This window comes from Myiozetetes cayanensis, unplaced genomic scaffold (assembly GCF_022539395.1).
Source record: "Myiozetetes cayanensis isolate MyiCay16 unplaced genomic scaffold, myiCay2020 scf9, whole genome shotgun sequence".
In the NCBI taxonomy this organism is placed as follows: Eukaryota; Metazoa; Chordata; class Aves; order Passeriformes; family Tyrannidae; genus Myiozetetes; species Myiozetetes cayanensis.
In genome coordinates, this window is record NW_026088185.1 from 18,550,288 (window position 1) to 18,575,806 (window position 25,519).

A 25,519-nucleotide genomic window follows, 5' to 3' on the forward strand; every position below is an offset into this window, starting at 1 on the left:
CCTAAAAGGAGAAATGGTCCTTTCCCCTGCCGTTCCCCAAGCCACTGAAGAAAGGTTTGCACAGAAAAAAAAGTGAGTGCTCCCTTTCTAAGAGTACAAGAGTTGCTTCACCTGCTCTCACAGATGTATCTTTTAATTTTTTTTTGTAAATACAGTTTTCATTCATTGGATCTCAATCCTCATTTGCCAAGCAGGTTAAAATGCCAGTCCTAAATATCTTATACTCAGAGATAACCAGAGCTATGATCAAGTTGCCTCTAACTTTCTTTTGGGTATACTATAATTAACACTTTTTCAATAGAACAAATATAGTCCTCTGTAAAAATAATTACACGTGTCCTAGAAAATTCACTTAGTTTGGATCAGTTTTACCATTTTCTTTTTCAGTCTCCAAACCTAGTTTTATATCTTTTGTACTTTCAATGCAAGTTTTCAAGGGTTACTAACAACAGTGGAGAAATTAGTCCAGCAATTTTTTATTCAGACTGGGAAAGTAACTAAATTATCCTATTTACTATTTGAATTCCTCCTTAAACACCTGCATTGATGAAGTGAACCTTTTTCCCTCAGCACATACTAATACAGGCTGGAAAGGATCTCAGAAGGTCTCTATTCCAAACCTCCTGCTCAAAGCCAGGTTGGCTATGAGTTTAGCTCAGGTTTCTCAAGGCTTTATTTACTCAGGTCTTCACACTTCAAATTCATTTTTGGTGAATTTTCAATAATGACTCTTTAAGTTATCACGATAGTCGGCACTTTGAAATGCACCCCTTGAACATGGCCTTTGCTTTGTATCCCTACGTGTCCAAGATCACATTCAGCCCCATATAAATACTGCACCTTATCACAGAATCAACCTGCAGACCATTTCACCATGTCTTCATCCTTATTTACCACTGTCCTCCTTCTTTTTTACCTTCTTCTCTACTCCCTGCATGCTAGTTCTGCAAACAACATACTGTAACTTTTGGGAACCCAGTATGGTACAGTCATTTAATGTGACTACATCTCAGTTTGTTCATACGTAAAATGTAGTCTCTCTGCACAGAATGTGCTACCTGGTGTCTTGCCTGGGAGTTTTTCCTGGGCTCACAACAGTCATGAAAACTTGCACCTCCTGTAGGAACTCCTGAGAGAAGTGGCGATACAACAGAAATCTAAATGGCCCTTCATTATCATAAAATAAACCCACTGAAATCATTATCAACTCCCTGAATACCGTAGTTATAAAGATTTATAACCAGTGTCTACTCCAATAAATATTTCTTCAAAAATTTTATGAGTTCTAACTTATGACTACATCTGTGATAGGAAAGAAATATAAGACATTAATTGTTAATAGTAAATGTGCAGATATATGTGTAATGCATTATTACTGCACTAATCATGAGTAATGATTAAATACACTGCATAAAATTTTAACATTAATCAAACTGATAACTGCAACAAGCAAATCAATACCTTTCAAAGCAAAGCTCCTTTTCACCAAATATGTTTGCAAATAGTGTGATTACTTATTATTACATATTTCTGGAAATTACTTCAGAGAGCAAAGCCCACAGGTATATGGTGACTTTTTATTACAAAAATAAAATAAATGCATTCGTTATGATGCTAAGAATAATTACAATCTTGCTAAAATGTGGGTAGTATCTAAAAAGTTCGCTTTTTCTTCTGCTTATATCAGTCAGTGAATTAATTCCTTTACAAATATGAACATCAATATTCCATTTCTCAAAAAGGCTTCTATTTCTCAATAACATCCCAGGAAAGTCTCTGGTACCACGAAATGTACCAAGTGCCTTATTCGCTCTACAATGCCAAACTATGTGAAGGGATTATCTTTTTTTTTCATGCAAAAATCTAACTTAATTTACTTGGCTCAATTCATTATAAGTGATATGGGTCACTGAACTCCAACATTAACCATACTCTATAAAATTTGTTTTGGAACCCTACAAGGCTAATGGTTTGAAATGCAGTTTCACTTCTTCAGGACTGCACTCCAAACAAGAACAGAACTTTACTACTTTCCTTCAAACATCAAGTTCTAACTTGTATCTCTAAGGCACAAGCTGCCTGCACACCAACTGCCCTGCAATATCATAAGCTGAATGCACAATAACTCAACAGAGCTCAACTGTTCATTTTGCGTGTGCAGCAATCTAGGATAAAGGTATATGTAAAAAAGGATGTGTTTGACAAAGTAAGACATTACAGGTAAAATATAAAAGTTTGATGAACACAAATTTAGAGCACTGATATGGTTTTCACCTGAGATAGTGTTTCAGACTTTAAAAAAAAGCAACTTTTTTGCAGTCTCCCCTTTTTCCTCCCTGATAGATGGATAAGCTTTATCCCTATTTCATATAAAATACGTCTCTCTAAAATTTAGTCACACACAGATGAGGGACTCTGTGGTCTGAGTATCTGCCTGTCAGCATTATGGCTCTGACACCACGTAACTTTCTCATCACAAAGCAATTATAAAGGCGACTACAGGTTTTTCTACTACGCCACAAAGCTTTAATTGAAACATCGCCTTCCCCAGAAGGGGAAAAGGTTTCTCCTTCAGAAAAAACCCATCCCTCTGGATTAACTATGCTTCATGCTAGGCCATTCCTGACTGGCACAACCACAGGGTGAGGTAGGCAATCATGATTAAGGACGTCTCATGGCCAGGAAGTCCAAGGGAATCACTCACCCAGTGTAGTCCTCTGGCAGCACTGAATGCGAGTCTCTTGTGAACCTCAGACTTTAATTCAGAGCTTCCCTCAAGGAAGTTAGATGTGAGAACAACATGTGTCCTCAACTGTGGGCGAGTTCCACTCTCAAAAATAACATAGCAAAATTTGCAGTTTCTGTATGCAGGTGCAATACTTGGTATTTAGAGCCAGCAAAAGGCAATCAACAAGGAAATAGATTTTTCCTTCTTTCCAGTATTTAGAGAATTTAGCACAGTAACTAAGGCTTTATTCACCTGCAGATGTTTCAGACAGAAATAGGGGGGGAAAAAGAAAAAAAAACCCAAACAAACCCATGAGTTTACACAATTTAAATCCTGAAGGATCATTTTAAAAGAGAAGCATAATGCAATTTTAACAGACCCTAAAGAATCTGCTTCATGCACGCTCACTTATTACCAGACCACGACATTCTTAAAATTTCAAGCAGGGAAACCTGCTCTGGTTACCTTGGTGATAAACGAAAGACAAAATTGCACATAATTGCTGCTGATGTCACTGCTCCCAATTGTTTCCAAGGTTACAGAGTATCTCAAATAATTGTGATGTTTCATTTCTAGACTGTATTGGAAGCCCATTTTCTGTTCTCAGTAAATTGTTTAGTGCTGCAGGTAATCTATCTAAACCTTATCTATTAAGGCATCAGCAGCCTCTGAGCAACCTCTGGTAATGATGTAGATTTATATGTTGAAAATGTAGCTCCCTAGTTCTTTACTGAGCAATTTGACTCCAAGATTATCTCAATTATTTTTGTCCTAAGAATCTATGTCCATAAAAAAGTATATTAATCAATCACAGAAAAATATCTGAACACTAAATGTCTTACTGCAAAGTAATATTACATGTGAGCTATCTACCTGGAAGGAATCTGTTTCCTGGGCTGAATGGAGGAAAATTGGCTGTTAACTATTTATAACTGACTGATTTTCTCACCATCTTCAAACTCACTGTAAATGCAGAGCACAAGTATTTTGCTGCACTAAAAGAAAAATCAGCCATATTACACCTTCTCCATTGCAATCTCCAGTTTACTACGCACCATAGCATGAATCTCCTTAAAGATCAGTACATACTATATGTAAGGATTACTGCGTTACCCTGACAGTATTATTGCCTAAGGACAACTACAGACAATGCTCTTAACTACTGCAGTTCGTTCAAGAAACAGGGAGCAGTTTTGAAAACACATCAAAATCAATGCATTTTTAGTCTACAATAATAAAAGCAAGACTTTGTAGGTCAGCTCTATCCCCTAAATCTAACTAAGCCACATTTCAAATCCTCACTTCTGAAGGAGACGACAGTAGGTGTCCATCCACCAACTCTCCTCCTGCTGGATGTGCCTTTCATCACATGACTGCTCTCAGACTGCAGGGCTTGACCTTGTCAGCATGAAATTTTCCACTAGAGCAAAACAAAATAGCACTCACAGTATCTTAGCAGTCTGCTATTACTTATGCAATGCATTTTGAAAAGTAATAATTTACTTTAGAAACTGGATGACTAAAACCGTTTATGTGCGTTTAATGCATGAAATGAACTGCATATGCAGTCACTAAAAACATCTGTCAGGCATCTCAGCTTCTACCTAGGGTTCAGAGGCAGTTAGAGTGCAGCATGGAGAATAACACAGAGTATCAGAAGTGATTCTTTTTTGTTTGCTCAGAAAATGGTTGAGAGCTGAGCATGTTTGTTTTCATGATTATTCAGTGGAGTTTCCTGATGAATTCTGTTCAGCTGCATACATTTTAGCTCTTCTGTGTGTAATTTCCATGAACGTTCTAACAACAACTATACTGGCAGGAATGTTTGCTGAAACAGCCTGTTTTAAATAAGCACCAAAGAATACCCTTCTATTAATGAAAAAGCCAGTTGGAGGAGGGACTCAGTGAATCAAAACCCAAAAACATACTGTGCAGGCAAAGTCCTCCCTAACAGCTGAAACAGTAAATGCTTACAACAGACTATTCAACAGCAAGTCACAGTGCACAAATTACAATTACTTGCTGAAATTAGGCTATGAATACACGTGACCAAGGAGTGCACCTGCAAAATCAAAGTCTATCTGTACACAGCTTATAAAAAAGAAGAAAAAGAAATAATCAATGAGAAACAGTTATGTAGTTGTAGGTAAGTTATGTGACAACTGAATAGTTAAGGAAAGGGAGGAGGGAAATTGCACCAATTTTAGGGTTGATTCCCTATTGTCCTATGTAGTACATAAAAATATTATTAATATTTTACCCTTTCTCAAATATACTAAAATGGCACAAGGTAAATGGAGAATAGACCTCATTTTGCTACGATATGGCTGCTAACTGCATACACTTCAATTTCTAGATCTACTGCCAGACTTAAAAGACTAGTTCTATATGCACAGTTGGTAGACTTAGACACAAACAGCTGCTTTTTAAACACAGATAATATAATGAATTTAACAGTACTAAAAGCTACTCATTACTCAGTTCAACCCTGGCACAAATCTATTTAAGTCTGATATTCAAACCTTAGGATGCCTTTGACTTTTATCGATCCATAAACCTGTTAGGAATGAATTAGTAATGAGTAAGTCCTATACATCCTTATAAGGGCAGAGCCCCTGCCCTGGCATCCTTTGGCACTGCTGCAAATTGTGAGATAATATGACAGTAAGAATATTAAAGTATCTTATCCTCATAGCACAAAACTGTTTCCCTGTGGATTTAACACAAGCTTTGCCAGATCACACAAGCAAAACACCAGGACATTCATCCATCCCCAGCAGTGTACCACAGGGATCAAAATGGTCCAGCCCCATTCAACATCTTCATTAATGATATGGATGATGGGGCAGAGTGCACCCTCAGCAAGTTTACTCATGTTGCTCCTGCGGGGAGCAGCTGATGCACCAGAGGGTCGTGCTGCCATCCAGAGGGAAGGAACCTCAGCAAGCTGGAGAAACAGCCAACAGGAACCTCAGAAGTTCAGCAAAGAGAAGTTCAAAGTCCTGCCCCAGTATTTTCTGAAGGCTGACCAGCAGGAAAGCACCAAAGGAACGGGCAGTTCCAGTGCAGCCAGCCAAGTGCCCTTGTGGTAACAAAGGCTGTTGGTATCCTGGGCTGCATCAGGAGGGGTGTTCCCAGCAGGCTCAGGAAGGTGATCCTTCTCCTCTACTCAGCCCTGGTGAGGCCACATGTGGAACATCGTGTCCAGTTCTGGGCTCTCCAGAACCAGAGAGATACAAAGCTATGGGAGACAGTCCAGCAAATGGTCCCACAATTGATTAAGGGACTGGAGCACCTCCCACATGATGAGAGGCTGAGACAGGTGGGACTGTTTAGCATAGAAGAGAAAGCTCAGAACAGATGTTATCAATATATAGAAATATATGAAGGGAGAGTAGAAAGAAAACTGTGCCAGGCTCTTTCCATTGGTGCCCAGTGACAGGGAAAGAGTTGATGGGCACACACTGAAACACAGGAGGTTCCACCTGAACATCAGGAAACACTTTTTCACTCTGAGGGTGGCTAAGGGCTGGCACAGATGGTCCAGACAGACTGTGGAATCTCCATTCTTGGAGATACTCAAAAGCCCTATGGACATGGTTTGGGCAGTCTGCTAGAGGTGACTCAGGTTGAGCAGGACAGTCGGACAAAATGGCCTCCCAAAGGTCTCTTCCAACCTCAACCCTTCTGCAGAAGATTTAGCCAAGCACTTACGGACATTTTCAAAAACGCATCAATGTTTCACTTTCTGTGAAATCAGTGATTCTGAACTCTTCGGAAAAAATCAAACACAGGAGGGAGATTTAAAGCATATTAACAGAAATGAAACACAGAAGTGCTTGTCGAAAATTCCACTATCTGTCCAACATCCTATTTGAGGACCTAAATAATTTAAAAAAAAATAGTCATGTTTGACTTGCTCAAGATTGTATGACAAGTCTGTAATCTCCTGAAGAACTAGTAGTGGTCTTCCCAATCCCTAGTCATAGATCCATATCTTTTTTCACCTAGAGAGAGACTCTATTCTTGAATTGCTTTGCTATTCATGTACCAATTAGGTAGGATCCCAAGGACCCTGTATTTCTGCTCACTAGATGTAACACGTCACATTACATTTTTAGTATTTGAAATTTTCTATAAAAATACAATCCCCAAAGTAATGGAAGTCCAATGTATCAGATGATAAAATAATGTGTAAAAGTCAAATTATTCCTCAGACAAATACACACAGTTGTTACAGACACCATGATGCTCTGCCTAAAACCAGAGGCAGAATCTGGTCTTAGGAAGATTCTTATTAAGAAATAAACAACTTGTATTCCTGATGTCAAATTATTTAACATAATATTATCTGAAGTATGTTCCTTTAATCACTTTAAACACTTCATTTTAAATAACTACAATTGCATTAATTCCTTTCACAAAAGCTATCATCTCAAAGCTTTGCTGTCCTACAGCACGTACTTGTGTTTCTTTACTGTTCCAAGCCACAGCAGTAAGAGAGTGTGCTACATGATATATCAGGATCATGTCAGTACCGCTGCAGATGGCAAAACTACAAAAAGGTTGGTAAAGCAAGTTGTAATAGGAAGGGTTGCATTAGAAAATGTTAATATGCAAAAGTTACCTCCAAAACATACTGTCCCACAATGGATCTTACCTGTTCAGATGGCTGAAAATACCAGTCCACCACGTGCTCCACATACATACAGCAAAGCAAGGTGAAGATGCAATGTCCGGCCCACAGTCACACTATCTGCTGAAATTATATCCTATTGTCTCTGCTCTCTCTTGACAAAATCATACCTTAAAGATGACAATAACTTGAAGAAGTCTTGAAGAACTTCTTTGGAGTTCATTTACCAACATTAAAGATGAGTGTGTGGTGGCACAGAAAGCACGAAGATAATTATACCACCTACATGCAAACTACTGTGAAGCTGAAGTTGTGATGGGCTAGGAGGTGGTTTGGTCCTGCTAGATGCAGGTCAGCTCCTCAAGCAGTCAGGCATCACTAAATTCAAACTAATAAGCACTGCCAGGAGTTTTAAATCTCAACACAGTATAACACAGGTGAAGAACTACACCATTCAATGAGTACTCACAAGCTCAATTCCATTTCACTCCTGGTTATTTAACACGAATTAATGAAGTATAATAATTTTAAATGAAATTTCATTTAATTCCCAGATTTTGTGAGTTAGAAAATTAAATAACCCTTTCTTATCACTGATCAGTTTTAAAATGGATGCCTTGCACTGCTCTCAGAAGACACAGACATGAGAAGAGAATTTGGTTTAATTTCTGTGTCACTTGTCAGTGTAACCCAAAAAAATTGTCCTTTACTACCTCCCTGTAAAAGACTGTAAAGCGACAGACGCTGAAACACAGGGTATTTGCAAGAAGATCCGAAATCCTCACTTTACACCGGTACATACACCCCCATCCACCCTTTCCAGATACAATCTTTATCTCCTCTTTGCCACACTACTATTTACAGTTGTTCCATTTCAAAATTTTAAATCACTACGGCGATTTGTTGTGGTACTTTAAGAGACAGTACTGATATGATGTAACATTTCTCACAAGATAACATAGTGCAAAGAATTTATGGACCTATTTCACTTTAAAAAGCTTAGGTGTCATGGTATTAGAGAATCTTTCACTTTGTAATATTTTGCCAAAACAGACACACCTAAGTAGTGGCAGCAGATGGAAGAGGTTAAAAGTATCAACTCCCCAATTACCAACTTTGCTAGGCCACCTTCCCTTCATAATTTAGACCCTTCTGTTGGAGATTTGAAAATATATTCCAGACAGATGACATGTTAACAGAATCATTTCATGGTTCAGTGTCTTCGCAGTATGATTTATTTCTTATCTCTAGGCACTGGAGGTCCCTTTTCAGGAGATTTATTAGTTAGATCCAAGAATTCATTCTGATGAGGGAGAACGTGTGCACCATCGCAAAACAGAACATTAACACTTGCTCTAAGATAATGCTTCCTTCTCACAAGCACTTTTAAGAAAAGTTGCATGCTTGTGGCATCACAACTGTTTCTAAGACGCTGCGCCTTCATACACGAAAAGGTTCACAAACGGAAGAGGTTTTTAAAATTTGCATTAGTACATGAACTTATATCCTCTTCTCTTCTGAATCTAATATATATGTATACATATTCCTTTTTCACTCCACTTCTGCTATCAGATATCTGCTGTGGACAATATGTTTTCCGTAGGACAAGAAAAGTGTTTAACCACTGGAAGATGCTTAAGCATCTGGCCCACAGCTCAGGCCGTATTATCGAAGCATGAAGTTAATATTTACATACCTTAAAAAAAAAAATCATATTTTCAAAAGCACTTAGCATCCAGCATCTCCTGTTTGGAAACACTCGTCAGGTTTTGAGGGAAGTGCAGCAGAGTGGGATCACCTATTTTTTCATGCCCAAGTTGAGACATTCAGTGATTTCTAAGGATTCACCTATCCTCTGGAAATAAGCTATTTTATTTAGATAAATTCAGTCTCTAATCCCATTTTATGTTGCTTGACTCAATGAATGAAAATCTGAATTTAAACAGGCCTCCTTTAAGAAGCCTCCTTTTTCCACAATGCCATATAACCCATCTTGGGATCCTATGGTCTATCTCCAGACCTGCTCCTTTGAAGACCTCTGAGCAATTCAGTCTGGAGTTTAGTCCATCTCTGGGCCAAGTCACATAAAGCAGATGTGAATCTATGTTAGCTGGAGGCAGTAAGTTTAACAGAAGTCCTTGAGTTCTACACAAGAAGATATCTCCAAAGATCCTGGGGGTACATAACTGCTGTGACTGCAAGTACAAAATCATTCATCTAACTGTTGATTCAAATCCTATAAAGTCAAAGTGAAGACTCATTGATTTAAATTATACTCTTTTAGAGATGAAGGCCCAGTTCCATTGCTCACTATGTTGAAACTCAATGCCAACGCTAACAGCACACTTACTGGCTGTGTCTAGAAAAAAAAACAATTACTAAACTGATACAGAAACTTAACTACTTGAGAATGGAAGAAACCTACAGAAACACACAAAAGAGATTTCTGTATCTGGTTTTGGCAATTTTGCCATTACTTATGCTTTTAATTATTCATGAGAACAGATTATTAAACAAGTTTCAAATGCCTGATAACAAAACTTGCAAAGTTTTCTGCTAATGTAAAAAGAACCAGTAGCAGAGAAAACAGACCAGTCTAGTCCACAGAAGACAGTATAAATAGAAAGATATTGATCAAGTGGAGTCAAGAATATATGGGAACAAGGAACTAATTCTTGATAACTCTCTGCCTGACTGCTGTCTAAGTGTCATTTACTGTGAACAGCAATGTCACCTCTTCTTCTCCAAAAGTCTCATCAGCCCCATCAACAGAAATTATCCTGGGAGAACACATACAGAAACCAGATACATAAACCAATGAATCAATAGACTTTTATTTTTATTGCTTGTTATTACCCATTACATTTATTGCTCATTATTTGCAGAAGCTTTTTGCACTTCCAGATAAAATGAAGCTTGACTGTAGGGAACCACAGTCACACCATAACTGTGCAAGGTGCATTGGTGCCACTTGGTATTTGTGCATTTAGTACATTTAACAATTGCTTGAAACTTAATTTGTCGGTTTTACATCAAACCAGATCAGAAACAGGAGTTATTATCAACAAACTAAATTCTTTATGTCTTTGTCAGAAATTAAGAGTATGGGTACATACACAAGACAGGAATTATAAAAGGTTATACTGCTTCCTGAGTCAGGCCTTGCAAATACCTCTGGAATCCTAGAATTAGCAGTGTGTGCATTAGTATTTGGCTCCATTGTATACTCCAGTGGTTTGAACAGCAAATTACAGTTGTGAGATCATTTTTGAAACTGGTATTCTTCTGCTAGTGGTCATTTACCAGCTGAAAGCAAAATCTAGCTGAAGAAGCTCCTTATCAGTATATACCTCAGGAGCTGTAAGCTCCAGACTTCACTTGAGGGCAGAGATGCAATAATGAAAAAGAAAACTAAAAAGAAAAAAGAAACAGAAAGGTTCCTCTTCTTTTGATTGGATCTTACAATGACACTGTCACATACAGAGAGGAAATTGGGATTGACTGTACTTTTCTCATAGGGCAGCTAAGGGTTACCAAAGAAAGCTAGAGAGTGGCACACAAGAAGAGAGTTCTTCCAATAAAATATAGCTACCTTGTAGGCTTCTTTGCTACTAATATTACAGTGGATAAGAATTTGTATTGGACAAATTCAGAGATGACACTCAAGGATACTACCTACCTAAAAATTATCAAAGGCTTAATATTTGAATTTCTAACTTCAGACACAGATACTATCACAAAAGCAGAAACTGTAAAGATGCCAGATCCCTAGGCTTAGAGGATTTTGGACTGGTCTCAGAAGGTGAGCTGCAATGCTTCTGCTTCTGTACATCACTGCTTGAGCACTCAACAGCCAGTGCTTGGAAGAAGCTCTTCCAACCAGAGAAGAGTCTCAATGCTAGTGTGAAAAGCGCTGTTAAAAATGTGTGCATTTCAGCACAGAGATCAGGAACTGCACTGAGATTAATTCTGAACTGCTGAACTACTCTAAGAGGGGAATGCACCTTTTTGTCATACTTGCTATCCCTCTGAACTGACTTCAAACAAGTACCAGGAGAGAAGCTGTATTTCCTGCACCCCAGGCCTTTATGCCAGCACTCATGACAGTCCATTCAATATGCATGCATATTTAGCAGCAGCAGGGTTAGAGCTCATATAATGCACAGCAGAGGAAAATACCTCTTTAAAGTTGCTACCATTCTATTGGTAAATATGCCCATTGTTTGATTAATCAGATCGATAATTCTCCTTTGTTTTGCTAAGTCATACAGAGATGCAACAGCAAACAGAGAAAGTGGTAAACTAAAGGTAGAAATCAAAGACTCTATATGCCCTGTTCTATGTATCTTCCTATTGCTTGCTGTTACCTTCGGTATGACTTCTGTCCTTTTAAACTGTTTTGAGCATGGATAAAATTTATAGGTATTGCTTTAGTAGTCTGAAGCCTCCCTTGCTGCCTTACCTGCCAGGACCTGTTTTACACTTGTGCAAGATGAACCACTGCTTCAGTATGAATAACTTTAGAAAGAGTGGTGGCAGTTCAGGTCTGAGCTGGGTAGAAGGAGATAACTATATGAGGCAGAACCCAGCACAACTGCATCTGCATATAAATAGACTTAATCAGAAATGCAAATTGCAATCAGAAGGAAATTTAAAAGCCTATGATAACCGTGCAGATAACAAAAGGTCAAACGCTTCTATTGCTGAAGGTTTTAAGCTGTTATCAGTCAGTGGTGACTCTTTCTTCATGAACCAAAATGTGGAAAAGACAAGTATATGCCAGTCTAATCAATGACAGACAAATTCTATGTTTCCTCTATTATTACAACTCGTCTGTTTTTAAATTCTATTTTACACTGTCAATCTGAACTTGTTCAGGGCGAGTCAATGAAATGAAAAGAGATGAAACCAAAAGTAAACAGGATGAAATAAAACAGCTAATTTACATGACTATACACAGAGGGAATTTCTATCAGTTTTTCATATCCAATACAGTATCATTCATACTAGATTGTCCATATATGACAATCCAAGTCTTCACATTTTAACATCCTTGGGTATCTGAAAAAAATAAATTATGACTACAGATTGATGAAACTGCCAGACTGCTCCATAGCATTGTCAAAATTGTGTGTTTTTCTTTCATAGGAAAACAAGCCTAAGACCCTAGGGGAATAACATTTTAAAATTCCCCTAGTTATAAATGTTGGCTTCTAATTTTGAAATAACTGTTTTCATCCATAGTATATAATAAAAGAAAAGTACTTAAGGGAGGTACCTGGATAAAATATGATTTTATATTCTAAGATAAGAATAAAATAAATATGTGTCATTTCAAGGAATTCTAAATACGAATTATTGTAGGAATCAGGCTGAAAAAAAAATCTTTAACATTTAGCTTTTATAACATCTTTTTGTATGAGAGATTCTTAGGACTTGAAGCACAAACGCCTTTTGATATTTCTGCTTTCACTAGACTGCCTTTAAATGAACCAGTGAGTGAAGAGAGCCATCTAGTGCCATACCTTGGAATTTTAAAAAGGGTTTTCACCGGATGCATGTCAAATAAAGGAGGGTCTCCATCCCCCAGTTCAATAGCTGTTATTCCCAAGGACCATACGTCACATCGAGCATCATACGAGTAGTCATACTGTTGTTCACAAGCAATGACCTATCAGAGAGAAGCAGAAAACAACGCTTTAACCTAATGTACAATTCGTGCCTTCCTAGCGTGACATGAAAGTACTTTCTTTGAGTCATGTCTAAAATGCTATGTAGTTTTCAAATCCATATCTTTGCCTATATATCCCAGTCAGAAGAAACACCACAAAAAGGTAACAGTAAATTAGAACTTCTCTTAGGCTTGTTTTATTTCAATCAATCTCCTTTTTTTTTAATACATTAAGCTCCATGGGATGCTTCAAATATCTGTACAAAGAACATCACTACTAAATTCTGGTTTTGAAAGCATTTCTTACAGAAACCTATTATAATAGCAGAGAACCCTATTGATGTTATTCTCATTAACTTCTATGACTATTCATGAGGTTAAACCAATTTGCTCAGCTGTATTTTAGATAAGAATGTTACATCAGTCATTTCTACCTTTTTTTTTCCTTAGTTTGTATTTACTAGATCTGAGAAGTTTACAAATCAGAATTAACATACCAAGTGTCTTGTCTAAGAAAAACGGAACATAACAGGAATCTCTCCTTGGACATCAGAACAGTTTTACTTCACAAACTTGATGCACACTTCCAGCCAACCCACTGATCACATTCTAATAAGCTAACTATTTATATAAGGTGAAAACAATTCTGCATCTAAATGTGACATTCAAACTAAAGTTTTAACTTAGCCCTTATCCTTGTAAAGGGAGCAGACAAAAATTGCAGCTTCACTGCTTTTTATTCTGTCATGATTTGGCATTCTGTCTCAAGTTTGTCTTCCCAGATCTAAACACTTACACCACCTGCTTTGAAAATTTGTCAGATCCTTGCATACTATTATCAGCTTCCATGATTTTTTTCATGGTTTTTAAAGTACCTTTAGTAATTTGTACTTAGGATAAACAGAACATGTCCTAGAGTGACTGTACCTATGTTCAAGAAGAGATTTGATTTTATTTTTTTCTAACTTCTGTATTACTTCTGAGTTCTTGTGTTAGGGCTTCAATTTGGGACCTCACTTTGCAGAAATACCAACATGCAAGTCAGCACCCCAGGAAGCTGCTGGCAGAGAGCCACCTGCCTGTAAAAAAACCTTTCCTGGAGAAGCTGCTGATTCCAGTTTAATCTCTTTGGTACTTCCTCCATAACCTGCACTTAACAGATGCATTCCTGCCTCTGGTAGTGATTCTGTCCAACAGGCCCACAGGACTTGTCCATCTTTTACTTGGGACTCGTGACCCCACTGTGGTGCACTCATCATTTATTTTATCCAAAATCAGGGATGTTGAACAAAGTTAAAATAATACTGAAATATTTGGGGGTTTTTTTGCATTAAAGTTGCATATAAATTAATTTTTTTTTTCCTAGAGTAAATCAGTCCAGAAAAATTAAGACCTTTCATGAATATTCTAGCAATGTTTTGACAACTGTTGAGATCTTTCTCCTCAATTTTTCCAGTTAGCATGCCAAAGAATGGGGAAAAGTGAAAGTAAGCACTGCAAGAGAGGATTCAGGTGATTTTTTTCTTCAAATTGAAGATGCAGAGTTTTGTTAACTAATGCAGTGTTTTTCAAGGTTGCCACACAAAGATCATTTTCCCATCTCCCTTCTCTTTACAGAATGTCTTACGTGAAAGCTCTGGAATACTTTTTAATTCTTCAAAATGTTCATTATAGCCTTGATCTCATCCCAGAGATCACTCTATCTCTGGAAAAAGATGAGTTTTACTGTGCAGTAGACAGATTCTACACAACTCGAGCAGAGTGCTTTAAACCACACCTCCTGCTTCAGAGGCCTCTGATAATTTCATTTTCTTGTATCATGCCTGAGAGAGAGGAAATCAAATGCAAAAATTTGTAAAGAAAGTCAGTGTGGAGATCCATCAGAGATACTTAAATAATATATTCTAAATGGGTCAATCATTGAAATTTTGCTTACAGATTGAAGAGGAAGTTTGTATTTCTAGATTATTTTTGTTTCTTTATACAGTTCCCGAAATCATCTGTATATTCAATGACACTTCCTCAAAAATAAACCAAAAGAAAAGAAATCATCCAAATCAGCTTCCAAGGCCATAACTCGGAAGCTTATCCATATGTGGCTAATTAAATGCACTGAGTTATCCTTCCTTTTTTAATGCATGAAAAATATTTATCTGCTTACTTAAAAAGCTGCTAGAGCCCATTTCCTGGAAGTGAATACCTCAGAAGTTGCCTGGTTGTCATCAGTACACTCAGCCCTTGATGTGCAAATACTTGTCTGTTTGTTCTCAGACTTTATGATGCAGAGAAATATATTTTCAAGAGAAGGAAAAGAAGGACCTGCTCAAGGTCACACTGGACTTCGTCAGCAGTGCCACACACACAGCTGATCTCCCACATTCAAAGACACCATGATTTTTCCCCTATAAGCACATCACAATTGCTTCTAATTACAGGATAACAAAATTTGCTGTGTATCTCAATCTCTAAAAGATTAACAAGGTACACTAAAATAATGAAAGTCAGAATGTTCATAATGTTCTGACATTCACTGCATTCATAACGGCTGGGGAGAAGAAAGTATGCTGCAACTGTTGTTTTAGAAAAGAGAAAAAAACTCTTGAACCTTTTCTCAGCTTAACAATATACTACCTACCAAACAAAGAGAAAGGAATGTATACAGCATCTTTCTGCTACACCTCCAGTAGATATGGTACCTGGCAGTAAAATGGTAAAAACTATGGCAAAACACTGGCATTCTAACCAAGGGGAATTAAACACTACCACATTCTCCCCCATTCTATTATCAGAAGCTACAGTCACTATTTTAGAAAAATATTTTAGAAAAATTTTTCCTTTAATATGCATTCTTTTTTTAAAAAATTCAGCCCATTGACCATGCAAATTAGCTTGACTATAGTGAGATCAGCCTCACAGCAGAGATGTAAAATGAACTGCTATTCACCAAGTACGCAGCATGTACATGGACTTAACAATCACTCTGGTTTGAAACAAGCTTTCCATTTCTGTTGAATTTATTAGAAACTCACCAACTAATGCACCCCTTAGAGAACCACAGATGCCACTCATTTAAATTTTTAAAGTAAGAATCAAATTTTACAGCTTCTTCCTTGATGAAAGGTGCACACCAGCAGTTTGCTTTATATTTTGGCTAGCAGAGAACATTCTACCTTGCAATATGAAGAAGAAAGTGTTTTCTAAGTCATAGCTTACAAGCCAGCCAACTCCTTGGGAATGCTCCAGTCCTGGTTTTCCTTGAAAACTATTGTTACTCCCTGCAGAGCAATAAAATCTCAGAAAACAAAATATAAAAAGTGAATATACTATTGACTTATCTTTCATTATGTCCCTGTGTCTATCAGGAACTCAGAGATACTTTTTTTTTTTTTTTGAAACATCTCTCCTTCTTGTTGGAGATCTGGAGCTGAGAGCACCACTCAGCACTGCTGATGCCTGCTCTGGCCAGTGGGGCATCAAGACAGAGAGCCCAAAAGAAATGATCTGACACTGAAGAACATGCTATTCCCTTTCTCTTTCTTGTGCAAAGATATCACATTTATACCAATTTTGTGTCCAGCAAAATCCTCCCCTGCTTACACAAATAAAACACAAGATGTAGTTTGCTGTGCTACAAACATTATGTTCATGCCAAAGCTTCAGGGGGTGATGTAGTTTATCTTGAGATTTGCTAGTAAACACCATGGTAATAAGCACCAAGTCTTTCACTTCAGCATGGGTTGCTTACATGAACACAGTGGCCTGGCTTGCTAAGAAGGCAGGCTGTCACTTTTTGTTTTAGTTATAATTTCATCATGATTTCATGCCCAGCTACACTGTTGTAGGTTGAAAAGCACCTAAACACCACATGGAAGAGCAGACAATGTTATGGTAGTTGTCAACACTAATTGTGCTGAGGGTCACACTGGTACAGAATGAAGTGAGGGGGAATTCACAGGGTTGTAAAAAACAATACATAAACAAATTGGTCACAGGAACTGGAGGGAATTAATAGGAGTCAGTGCCTAGGCATTCTGTGTGATTTATAATTTGTTCAGAAACACAAAAATTCACAGATACAGATGATGATTCATGCCCTGACAAGAAAACTTTGTCTTCGAGGATATAATTCTGCCTGTTCCAAAATCAATACAAATATTTCTTTGAACTTCATCAAGCCCATAAGTAGATCAAAGGTGGATTTAAAAGAAGGAAAACAAGTAATACGAAGAACTATCTGTTATTTGTGCAGTGGTCATACTGACTCGTGCAGAGGGAGGATGCTATACACATGTTTATCTGAAGCAAAATACATCAAACTCTTTCAAGTTTACCCAGAATTATTAGAAGTGAACTTACTTTCACTTTGTCTCAGTATATACAGTGCACATACAAAAGCAGAGCTGCCAGCAAACACAGTACCAACAACAGCAGTGCAGATGTGCTGCCTGGAGACGACTGCTACCCACTGAGCGCCGGGGACCCACGCGCAGGAGGCTGGAGTTGGAAAGGCTGACGCTCCTGAAGTGAGGCGGGGTGTGCTCCGCTGACGTAGCCAGCCAAGCAGCTTATGTGGTGTGTGAGCACACTGCTGGAAAGCACTGCGTATGGAAAACCAGCGTGCTACTAAAATGTTACTCTTGCTGCAAGGAGAACAAAGTCGCTAGCCATGCCAGTCAAATGAAAAAACCAACTCAGTTTCTGTGCTCCACCCGACGTTATGCAACTCAACTTCATTTATTTAATTGGAAATATAATATTAAATATTCTTCCAATTCCTATGCACTGAAAACAAAAATGTCCTTCGTGACAGCATTTAGCAGCACTGAGGATACTGAATTAGCCAGAGCAAAGTGATACTTATCTACCTCTACCTCTCCTTCACTTCCTCTTTCTTTCCCTCCTTCCCTTCCCTAAAGCACATTCATGTAATTAAGAAAAAGCAAATTTATGATTGAAATTTGTCTCATATTCCCGCATTTTCTTATGTGGATTTCAGTTCTTTATTTAGTATCATCATACAAATTTTTCCATGGTGGATCAGAAAATGATTACATTGTTAGAAATTTTACCAAAATAAGTAGTACTCATTTTACTACTCAAGTAGTAGTTAATATTTTAAATTAGTCTTATAAGTAATTATCACAATTAATGTTGATTCATTGTAAATTAATTAGATGTGAAGTAGTCAAATTTTAACAACTGTGAGTAATCAATTTTTATTTTTAACTCACCAAAGTGAACTATTCCTGAGACCATTAGATTGCTCTGGCAGCAGGCTAGATTTGTAGGGAAGCATAATACCTTTTATTAGACCAAATGATACAGTGAGGAAAAACAGATAAGCTTTCAAGCACACAAATCTTTCTTTTATACCATAAGACCATCACAGACTCAACACTACTCATATTAATAGACACATTTTGCTTCTGATCTACAGATTTACTTCTGAGATGTAAGTGTATACACTGCACACCTCACACAGATTTGTAAATGGTCTTTCACAAAGAACACAAAAACTTAGAGGTAACTCCAGCCTCATAAGTAAACGTATTTCATGGAGGGATCTCAGTGCAGAGCAGTGTGGTATTGAACTGTTTTTCTCTGCTGTTTTGGGCTTGTTGTTTTGATTTGTCTTTTAAATCTTTAAACACCCAACATGAAAGCTTTACAACTCCTCCATAGCTGTTAGAACAAAACAGAAGCATCTGCAGCTCCTCCACATCCTTTCACAAGACTTTGGATATGTTATCAAGGTTACTGGCAACATTCCCTGAGGTTCCCTCCAGCACCCACGTGCTTTTCAACCCCTTCCTGCCATACTAGCCCAGGTGGAGGTCAGCTCTCCTGGAGGCAGAGGAGGAGGTGATGCTTTCTGCCAGACCTAGCTCTTCAGGGAGAGCTCGCTGGTGCTGTCCTGCTGCTCAGGGATGACCTTATCACTCTCTACGACTGCCTGAAAGGAGGTTGTAGCCAGGTGGGGGTTGGCCTCTTCTCCCAACTAGTGACAGAATGAGAGGACATAGTCTTGAGCTGTGCTGGAGGACATTTAGGTTGGACATGAGGAAGAAATTCAGAAAACGTGATTAGAAATTGGAATGGGCTGCCAGGAAGGTGGTGGAGTCACTGTCATTGAGGTGTTTAAGGAAAGACTGGATGTGGCACTTAGTGCCATGGTCTGGTTGACATGGTGGTGGTTCAGTCATAGGTTGGACTTGATCAAGGTCTTTTCCAATCTAATTGATTCTGTGATTCTGCTATTCTGTGATATCCTAACTGTTTGTTTCAAGAGTCAAGTTTCCAGCTAGATAACGATAACCTCACTGTATTTGTGGAAAAAGAAAACTGCAATTCTATTTGATCTAGATTTTGTTCAAACATTAGTTATGCACTGGAGGTAGAAAACAAGACGTGTTAATGTTTAAGACTACAGATGTAAAGTAGTTCAAAATGCACAGAGCTTCAAATCTGATTCAACCTGATAGCATACAACACAATTTATTTCTGCATATTAGAAGAAGATTTTAGGTAACTTAAGTGTTTGGGAACAGGTAGCTTTAAACATACTAACACTATCCTGCCTTATTTATCTCTTATTGGTATACCCGTACTCCCGTGTTTCAGTTTCTGCAAGTCTGTGTTTGTAAGCCTGAGACAACAGTAATTAGGTTAAGCAGCAGTTATTGATTTTCACTGAGTCTACTTTAAAGCTGCTCTCAAACTGACTTATCCTTGTCAGGTTCCTCTGTTGCTTCCTCAAAGCCTAGTTTTTACCTGTATTTTCATTTTTCAGAAAAATTATTGTTAATTACAAGCTCTGCTCAAAACAAATGCTGAAGGACAGATCTTTTATATTTGTCCTGATACTGCTAAACAAGCCTCACAGCCATGAGGACAGAGAAGCCAAGATGTTTGAGTCACTCAAAAATGTTAAGCTGCTTTGAGTGCTGCCAGGAAGAACAGTGAGCTGAACACATTCCTTATGCCACAGTCACTGCTATTTTTCTATGAACTTTTGCACGTATCATACCATATAATCCCTTTGATATGTTGTGCAAACTTAATCTTAAAATACGATGGTGTTCTTGACTTTACAAACTATTCCTAACCTAGGCTGATCTAGTGATTCCAGTTTCCAGCATATTTGTCTCCTGCTTATATCCAGTTATTCCTGTCAGCTTGAATAATCCTGCATCATTCTTCTTCAGGTTTTGTTTTTTGAAAATATTCTGTCAGGTTCATTTCACTCTGAAACACTCCTGTAGTCTCTTCCTCCAAAGCAAGCCTTTTCACCTCCCTTCTTCTCTCACCCTTCAGATTAAATCCATCTTTCTCACCATCAGATGAGATACCATGATTACCTTATGCATTGACTGAGGTCCCTATGTTTCACATATAGATAGTAGAAGTCTAATTAAAAAAAAAAAAAAACAAAAACAAAAAAACCAAACCAAACCAGAAAGTCTTCATGCTTTCTATTTCTCTGATTAGTAACATTTCACTTCTGTCCAGTTATTTTATGGTATTTTGGGGTTTGACATGAATTCTAGCCTATGTCAAAAACCTTTAGGCAGCAAGTTTTTTGCAACTGAATGCAAAAAACTGAGTTTACTACCTTTCTAGTGTTTACTGACCTCATGACAGTCTCATATAAAAAACACTGTTCCTAATAAGCTGTTACCAAGCAGAGCTTTTCAGCTTATTGCAGCCCTAATCTTTCACATAAAAATCAGGCTGCATATTTTAAAAATACCAGAAAGATCTCCCCAGAAATAAATTGCACTTCACACCTCACTTGAAATCTGTCATTTATATGAACACAAAGAGAGCAACTGCAGTGACTTGAGCACACATGTTATGCAACATTTAAAAGCCATTTCAAGCACAGTATAATGGATATCTGAGCACCTTACAGCTGTTTTGTTACATCTATGAAGCCTGATCTGCAGGTCACACGCAGGCCTGCAAATGTGATATGGGTTACTATGTTCATGGTACTGGATTGGTTGTTTCAGCAATTTTTTCCAAAACAGGAAGCATTCAGAGCTACTCCTGTTCCAGTTTGATGTGCTGTGCACACAACACACCTTGATTACATGTGTGTTGTATTTTCAGGTCAAAATTTTCTAGCTCAAAATATCTTCTTATCTCTTTGGCTTTTTAACATAAGAATTAATATTTTTAAGACAGAAGGGAAGATAAATTTGATATGATTACTGCCTTTAATGGCCATTATTCAAGCAAAACAATATTATAAAAATAACCTATATTAATCCAAGTTCAATAAAATATTTTATAATATGCCAATTATCATCTAAAGAAGTATTTTATAAAGGTTTCATTTTAGAAATGTCTCCAACCGAGGTGATTCCATAAATAATGCTTGCACAGTGGTTTCTAAGGTATCTTGTGTCTCCTTTGTGACGTAAACCGGTTGTTATGGAGATGGTAAAATATCAACTATTCTTTGTGAGACCGTGTGAGATCAATTTTGGATCCGTTGCAGCATCTTTTCTCTGCTCAGCTATAATCAGGCTTCCTTAGCAACAAAAACAGATGTATAAAAAGTAAAAAATGTTTTAAAACAAATGTTTGCAAGAATACTTTTAACTCTTTGACATACAGAAACAGACTTTTGTGCATTTGTAACACATGCAAATTCCAACCCAAATGCCCCCCAATTTGTATGGCTTTAACAGAAAAGACTTGTACTGTTACAAAGGCTGAACAACTTACAAATAAAAAGACTGCTCATTTTTCAATCTTTGTTTTTTAATTTTATAATCTATGCCTTCAGAAGTACTTTTGTTCCTTAAAGCAGGGAGGGCAAAGATTGACACCTTTCACCCCAAAGTTTGGAGTCTGGGCAAGTACACACAGGACTTTTGTTCAACGGTGAGTTAAAACTCTTTAGAGTTTAATGAATTAGAAGGAAAAGGGTTATGTCTGGGAAGTAACAGGTAAAAATATGGTCTAAGACACTTGGCTAAGCCACCTGTATATTATTTTTCTCTGTTTTTAATCTATGCTAGTCCACGTGTTTAAGTGTGTAGGTCCCCAGTCAATGATTAAAGAACACATAGCTGAGTCAGGGTTTTGCAGAGTCCTATAGCAAGACCAGATAGAAGGAATTTCTCCTTCTCCTCCCAGTCTGTATTTACAACACATATAATATTTGACTGCAAAGTCACAACATTTTCAAGGACCATCAGTTATTTGTAGATTTGCTGTACTTTTACAGAAACACTAAAGAGAATAAAATAATGAAGATTATTAGAAATCCATTTTGTATACTCCAATAGTATATTATGTTTTCTGAACAGAAGCCTAGATGTAAAGCAGAAACAAAGCCCTAGGGGAGGGAAGAAAAGATGCTCTTTTCTCCTACTGTATGGAAGTGTCAACAAAGTGTGCACTGCAAGGAATTGAGACGCATTTGCCTACCTCAGGTGCCATCCAAAAGGGTGTTCCCACTGAGGTGTTTCTGCGTAGCCGTGTGCTGGTGAGCTGGGCTGAAACACCTGCAATAAAACAGAGCAAAGAAACTTGGCTTCAAATTCATTGTCATTTCAGTCAGTTTATTTCAAGTATCTGAAAAACAAACCCCAAGATTATGAGCCCAGCTGCAGAATGCCTGGCTAAAGGAGGTACAGCATTTGCACTGAATTATTTAATTTCAGATTGCTGTTTTCATTCAGAATTGCTGAGAGATTTTTGGTGAATGGCTGGCAGTTTGAAGCACTTTCATTCAAACTAAAAAATTCAATTGGCACCTAAATATCACAACTTGACTTTAAAACTACCTTTTCAGAAATTGACTCCCTGAACATCATTGGCAGGAAACTTGTTCACTACTGTATTTGCAGAAGCTCCTGTTCAACAAAACACTTCTGCACTTGCTTAAATATTTCCCTACTGAGAAAAGCTCAGAAGCCCAAGCTTACACTGCAGCTTGTACTTAAGGAACTAAGCCCATACTTAAAAGAAAACTTTTGTATCAGAACTTTGCTGACTGGAGCTGGACTACGAGAAGCACAACTGAAAAAAGCCCCAAAGAATGAATAAGAGGGCAATCAAACAATGTTAACAAATCAGAATGAACTTCTACGGCAAATCTTCTGTGCTCTGGTCAACATATAATGAATGGAGTTCAGTTCAGCAGCATTTCAATGAGTTGACACAAAACCAACTTTGACTTAAAAATATATTTTGCTTTAACATTTTTTAAAAACAAAACCTACAGCGTTTGCCTCTATGGCATTACTCAGAGACAAAAAGGGGCAGAAACACATATATACACACTGACTGATGCCAATGAACAAAAAAATGGGGATTCGTAAGTTAAATTATTTGATTGCTGGCTTCAACATTCAGTTCTGTGTTTGTTTTCCATTTCGTGTAATTGCAAGCCTTCAGTGACTTCCTGAGTGCTGCTGTGAAATAGTTAATGGCTGGGACATACAACAAGCCTCTGTGCATTTCACTGATCTCTCTTCAGCTAGCTTTATTCCTAGCTGCTGTCTAGGGATATTCCAAAACAGTGCAGAATAGCAAAAAGCTGAGAGAGAGAGAGAGCATGAGCATAAACGAATGATAAGTTGCAGACATTTTAGGTCGACTTACACTGTGACCATCATTTATTTAAATGTATTTGGCTGTCGAGAGCAATTGAGGGAAGAAATGTGTGTTACATTGAAAAAAACAAGCTGTAAAGTCAGCAATAAAGGAAAGAAAAGTCTCAATTAAAGATACCTGTAACCCTCTCTGTGACCTAATATCTATATGTACAGCCTTGAATATGAAGGAACTTTTTAAATCAAGATTCTGTCTCATTCTGTGAACAGAATGGATAGAATTCACTGAATAGGTCATAATTTAATTTTTTTAACCCCAATGATTTGAATTCTCATTACTTATTTAATATATCCAATCCTATACTAAATTTAAAATTATTATTTTCTTTTCCTTTGACATGTTTCCTTCCCCACTCACCAAACAATAAATCTGCTTAACATTCCCACAAACTGGCAGAGGATTATTAGTTCCAGGGATTAACCTAAAAATATCCAAAGCATCCACTGTGTTTGGGTACTTAATCTGAGATCTTTCAGTTTTCAGGCACTCCACATGCCTCAAGTAGAGCCGCAATAGATCTCAGCTGCAGTTCAAGAACTCACAGTTCTTCTGCAAACAGGGACAAGATGTTTCAAACTGGCTATTGGGAAATGAGGAACAGAGTTTGATGTGACCCTCCAACATCACAGAGAAACACTGGCAGAAGCAAGAATAGTCTCCAATTTGATGCCATTTAACTGTCTGAATTGCAATTCCCTTCTCTTCCTGAACCCTTGCAATTGCACTACACATCTTCCACTTTCTGCATCAAATGAGACAATGCAGTTCTACAAACAATATCACCTGTGACTCAGTCCTAAATCATTCCCAGAATCTCTTCTCTGTGACTACAGCTGTGGACTAGATGGTGAAAAATAGCAACTTAATAAAAGCTTGGCACCTGATGCTTATTCGGTCAGAAAGCCCATAGTTATGTGGCCATTCCTTGGCATTTCTTAAACCATAAAGCATTAGGGAACACTTGAGATTTAACTTACACTTTTTTCTGATCTTGTCATGTTTGTTTTAATGTTCTAGTGCTACTGTTGTAACTTAAAAAGTAGGAAAAAACCCCTGAAACTTAAATGTGGAATCAAAGAGACCACAGAAAGACTGGGATTTTGTTTCCTTGAATGTGCCATTTGGAGTTGTGTCTCTGGAAGCTTAGCTTCTGCTGCAGCCAAGCCCTTTAATACATCTGATAAAAACATTTCACTTTGGGGAGAAAAGCCAATTTTTCCCATAATGGAGTACAAACAAAGATTACACTGCCAAAATTACCCCAAATGAGAAGGGATCTTCCTCCCTTGTACTCGGTCAGGGACTCACTCCAAGTTTTGCTTTAGGCCATATGTTTCTCCCTACACTATTTTAATTGCTGCCTTTACCAGTCAAAATAATGAATTTCTGTCCCTAGAAGATGCTAACGAGTCTCTTATTTTTCAACTTACTTTAGCATCTTCAATACATTTTTATATTAAATTTATAATACCATGATATCATCAGTATTAAATTTTCTTTCCACTGCATAAATTTAATATTTTAGGATTTAAAAAAAAATATTATTTGCAGATTTTTTTTGGCACACCATTTTACCCTACCCATTTTACCCCCACTCTTTTGTGAACATTTTTCTTTACCTTCATGCACTGCTAAACAAACATCTGTTATTCACACAACACTGTTCTCAATGACAATTACCTTATATGTTATAGGGTTTCATTAATAAATCATAATAAAAATAATTTGCTTCTGTTACCTTTAATAAAATTGCCATTCCCTTGCACACATATCTGAGGAATTAAAGCCTTTCTTTATTTTTCTAAGTGCATGTTCAAAGGGAAAAAAAATGCTGAACTGACTTAAATTCTAT

The 25,519-nt window shown here is 37.5% G+C and overlaps 1 protein-coding gene across 15 annotated transcripts in view; it reads right to left on the bottom strand.

Annotated features, from left to right (window-relative positions):
* The window catches only part of MYO3B (myosin IIIB), a 194,660-nt gene that overhangs the window by 137,676 nt on the left and 31,465 nt on the right, over nt 1-25,519 (bottom strand). For 12 of the 15 annotated variants that reach the window (XR_007632098.1, XR_007632097.1, XM_050340309.1 and 9 more), the window contains 2 exons: nt 22,477-22,553; nt 12,890-13,035 (listed from right to left, as the gene is read on the bottom strand). Coding sequence is in view for 12 of the 15 variants with exons in the window: in XM_050340309.1 (XP_050196266.1) it covers nt 12,890-13,035; nt 22,477-22,553 (223 nt within the window). In the remaining 3 variants the exon portion in view is untranslated. Of the gene's footprint in view, nt 1-10,632; nt 10,776-11,826; nt 11,916-12,149; nt 12,426-12,889; nt 13,036-18,266; nt 18,296-22,476; nt 22,554-25,519 lie in introns of those variants that run through there. The other 3 variants (XR_007632099.1, XM_050340318.1, XM_050340314.1) reach the window with 3 other exon arrangements.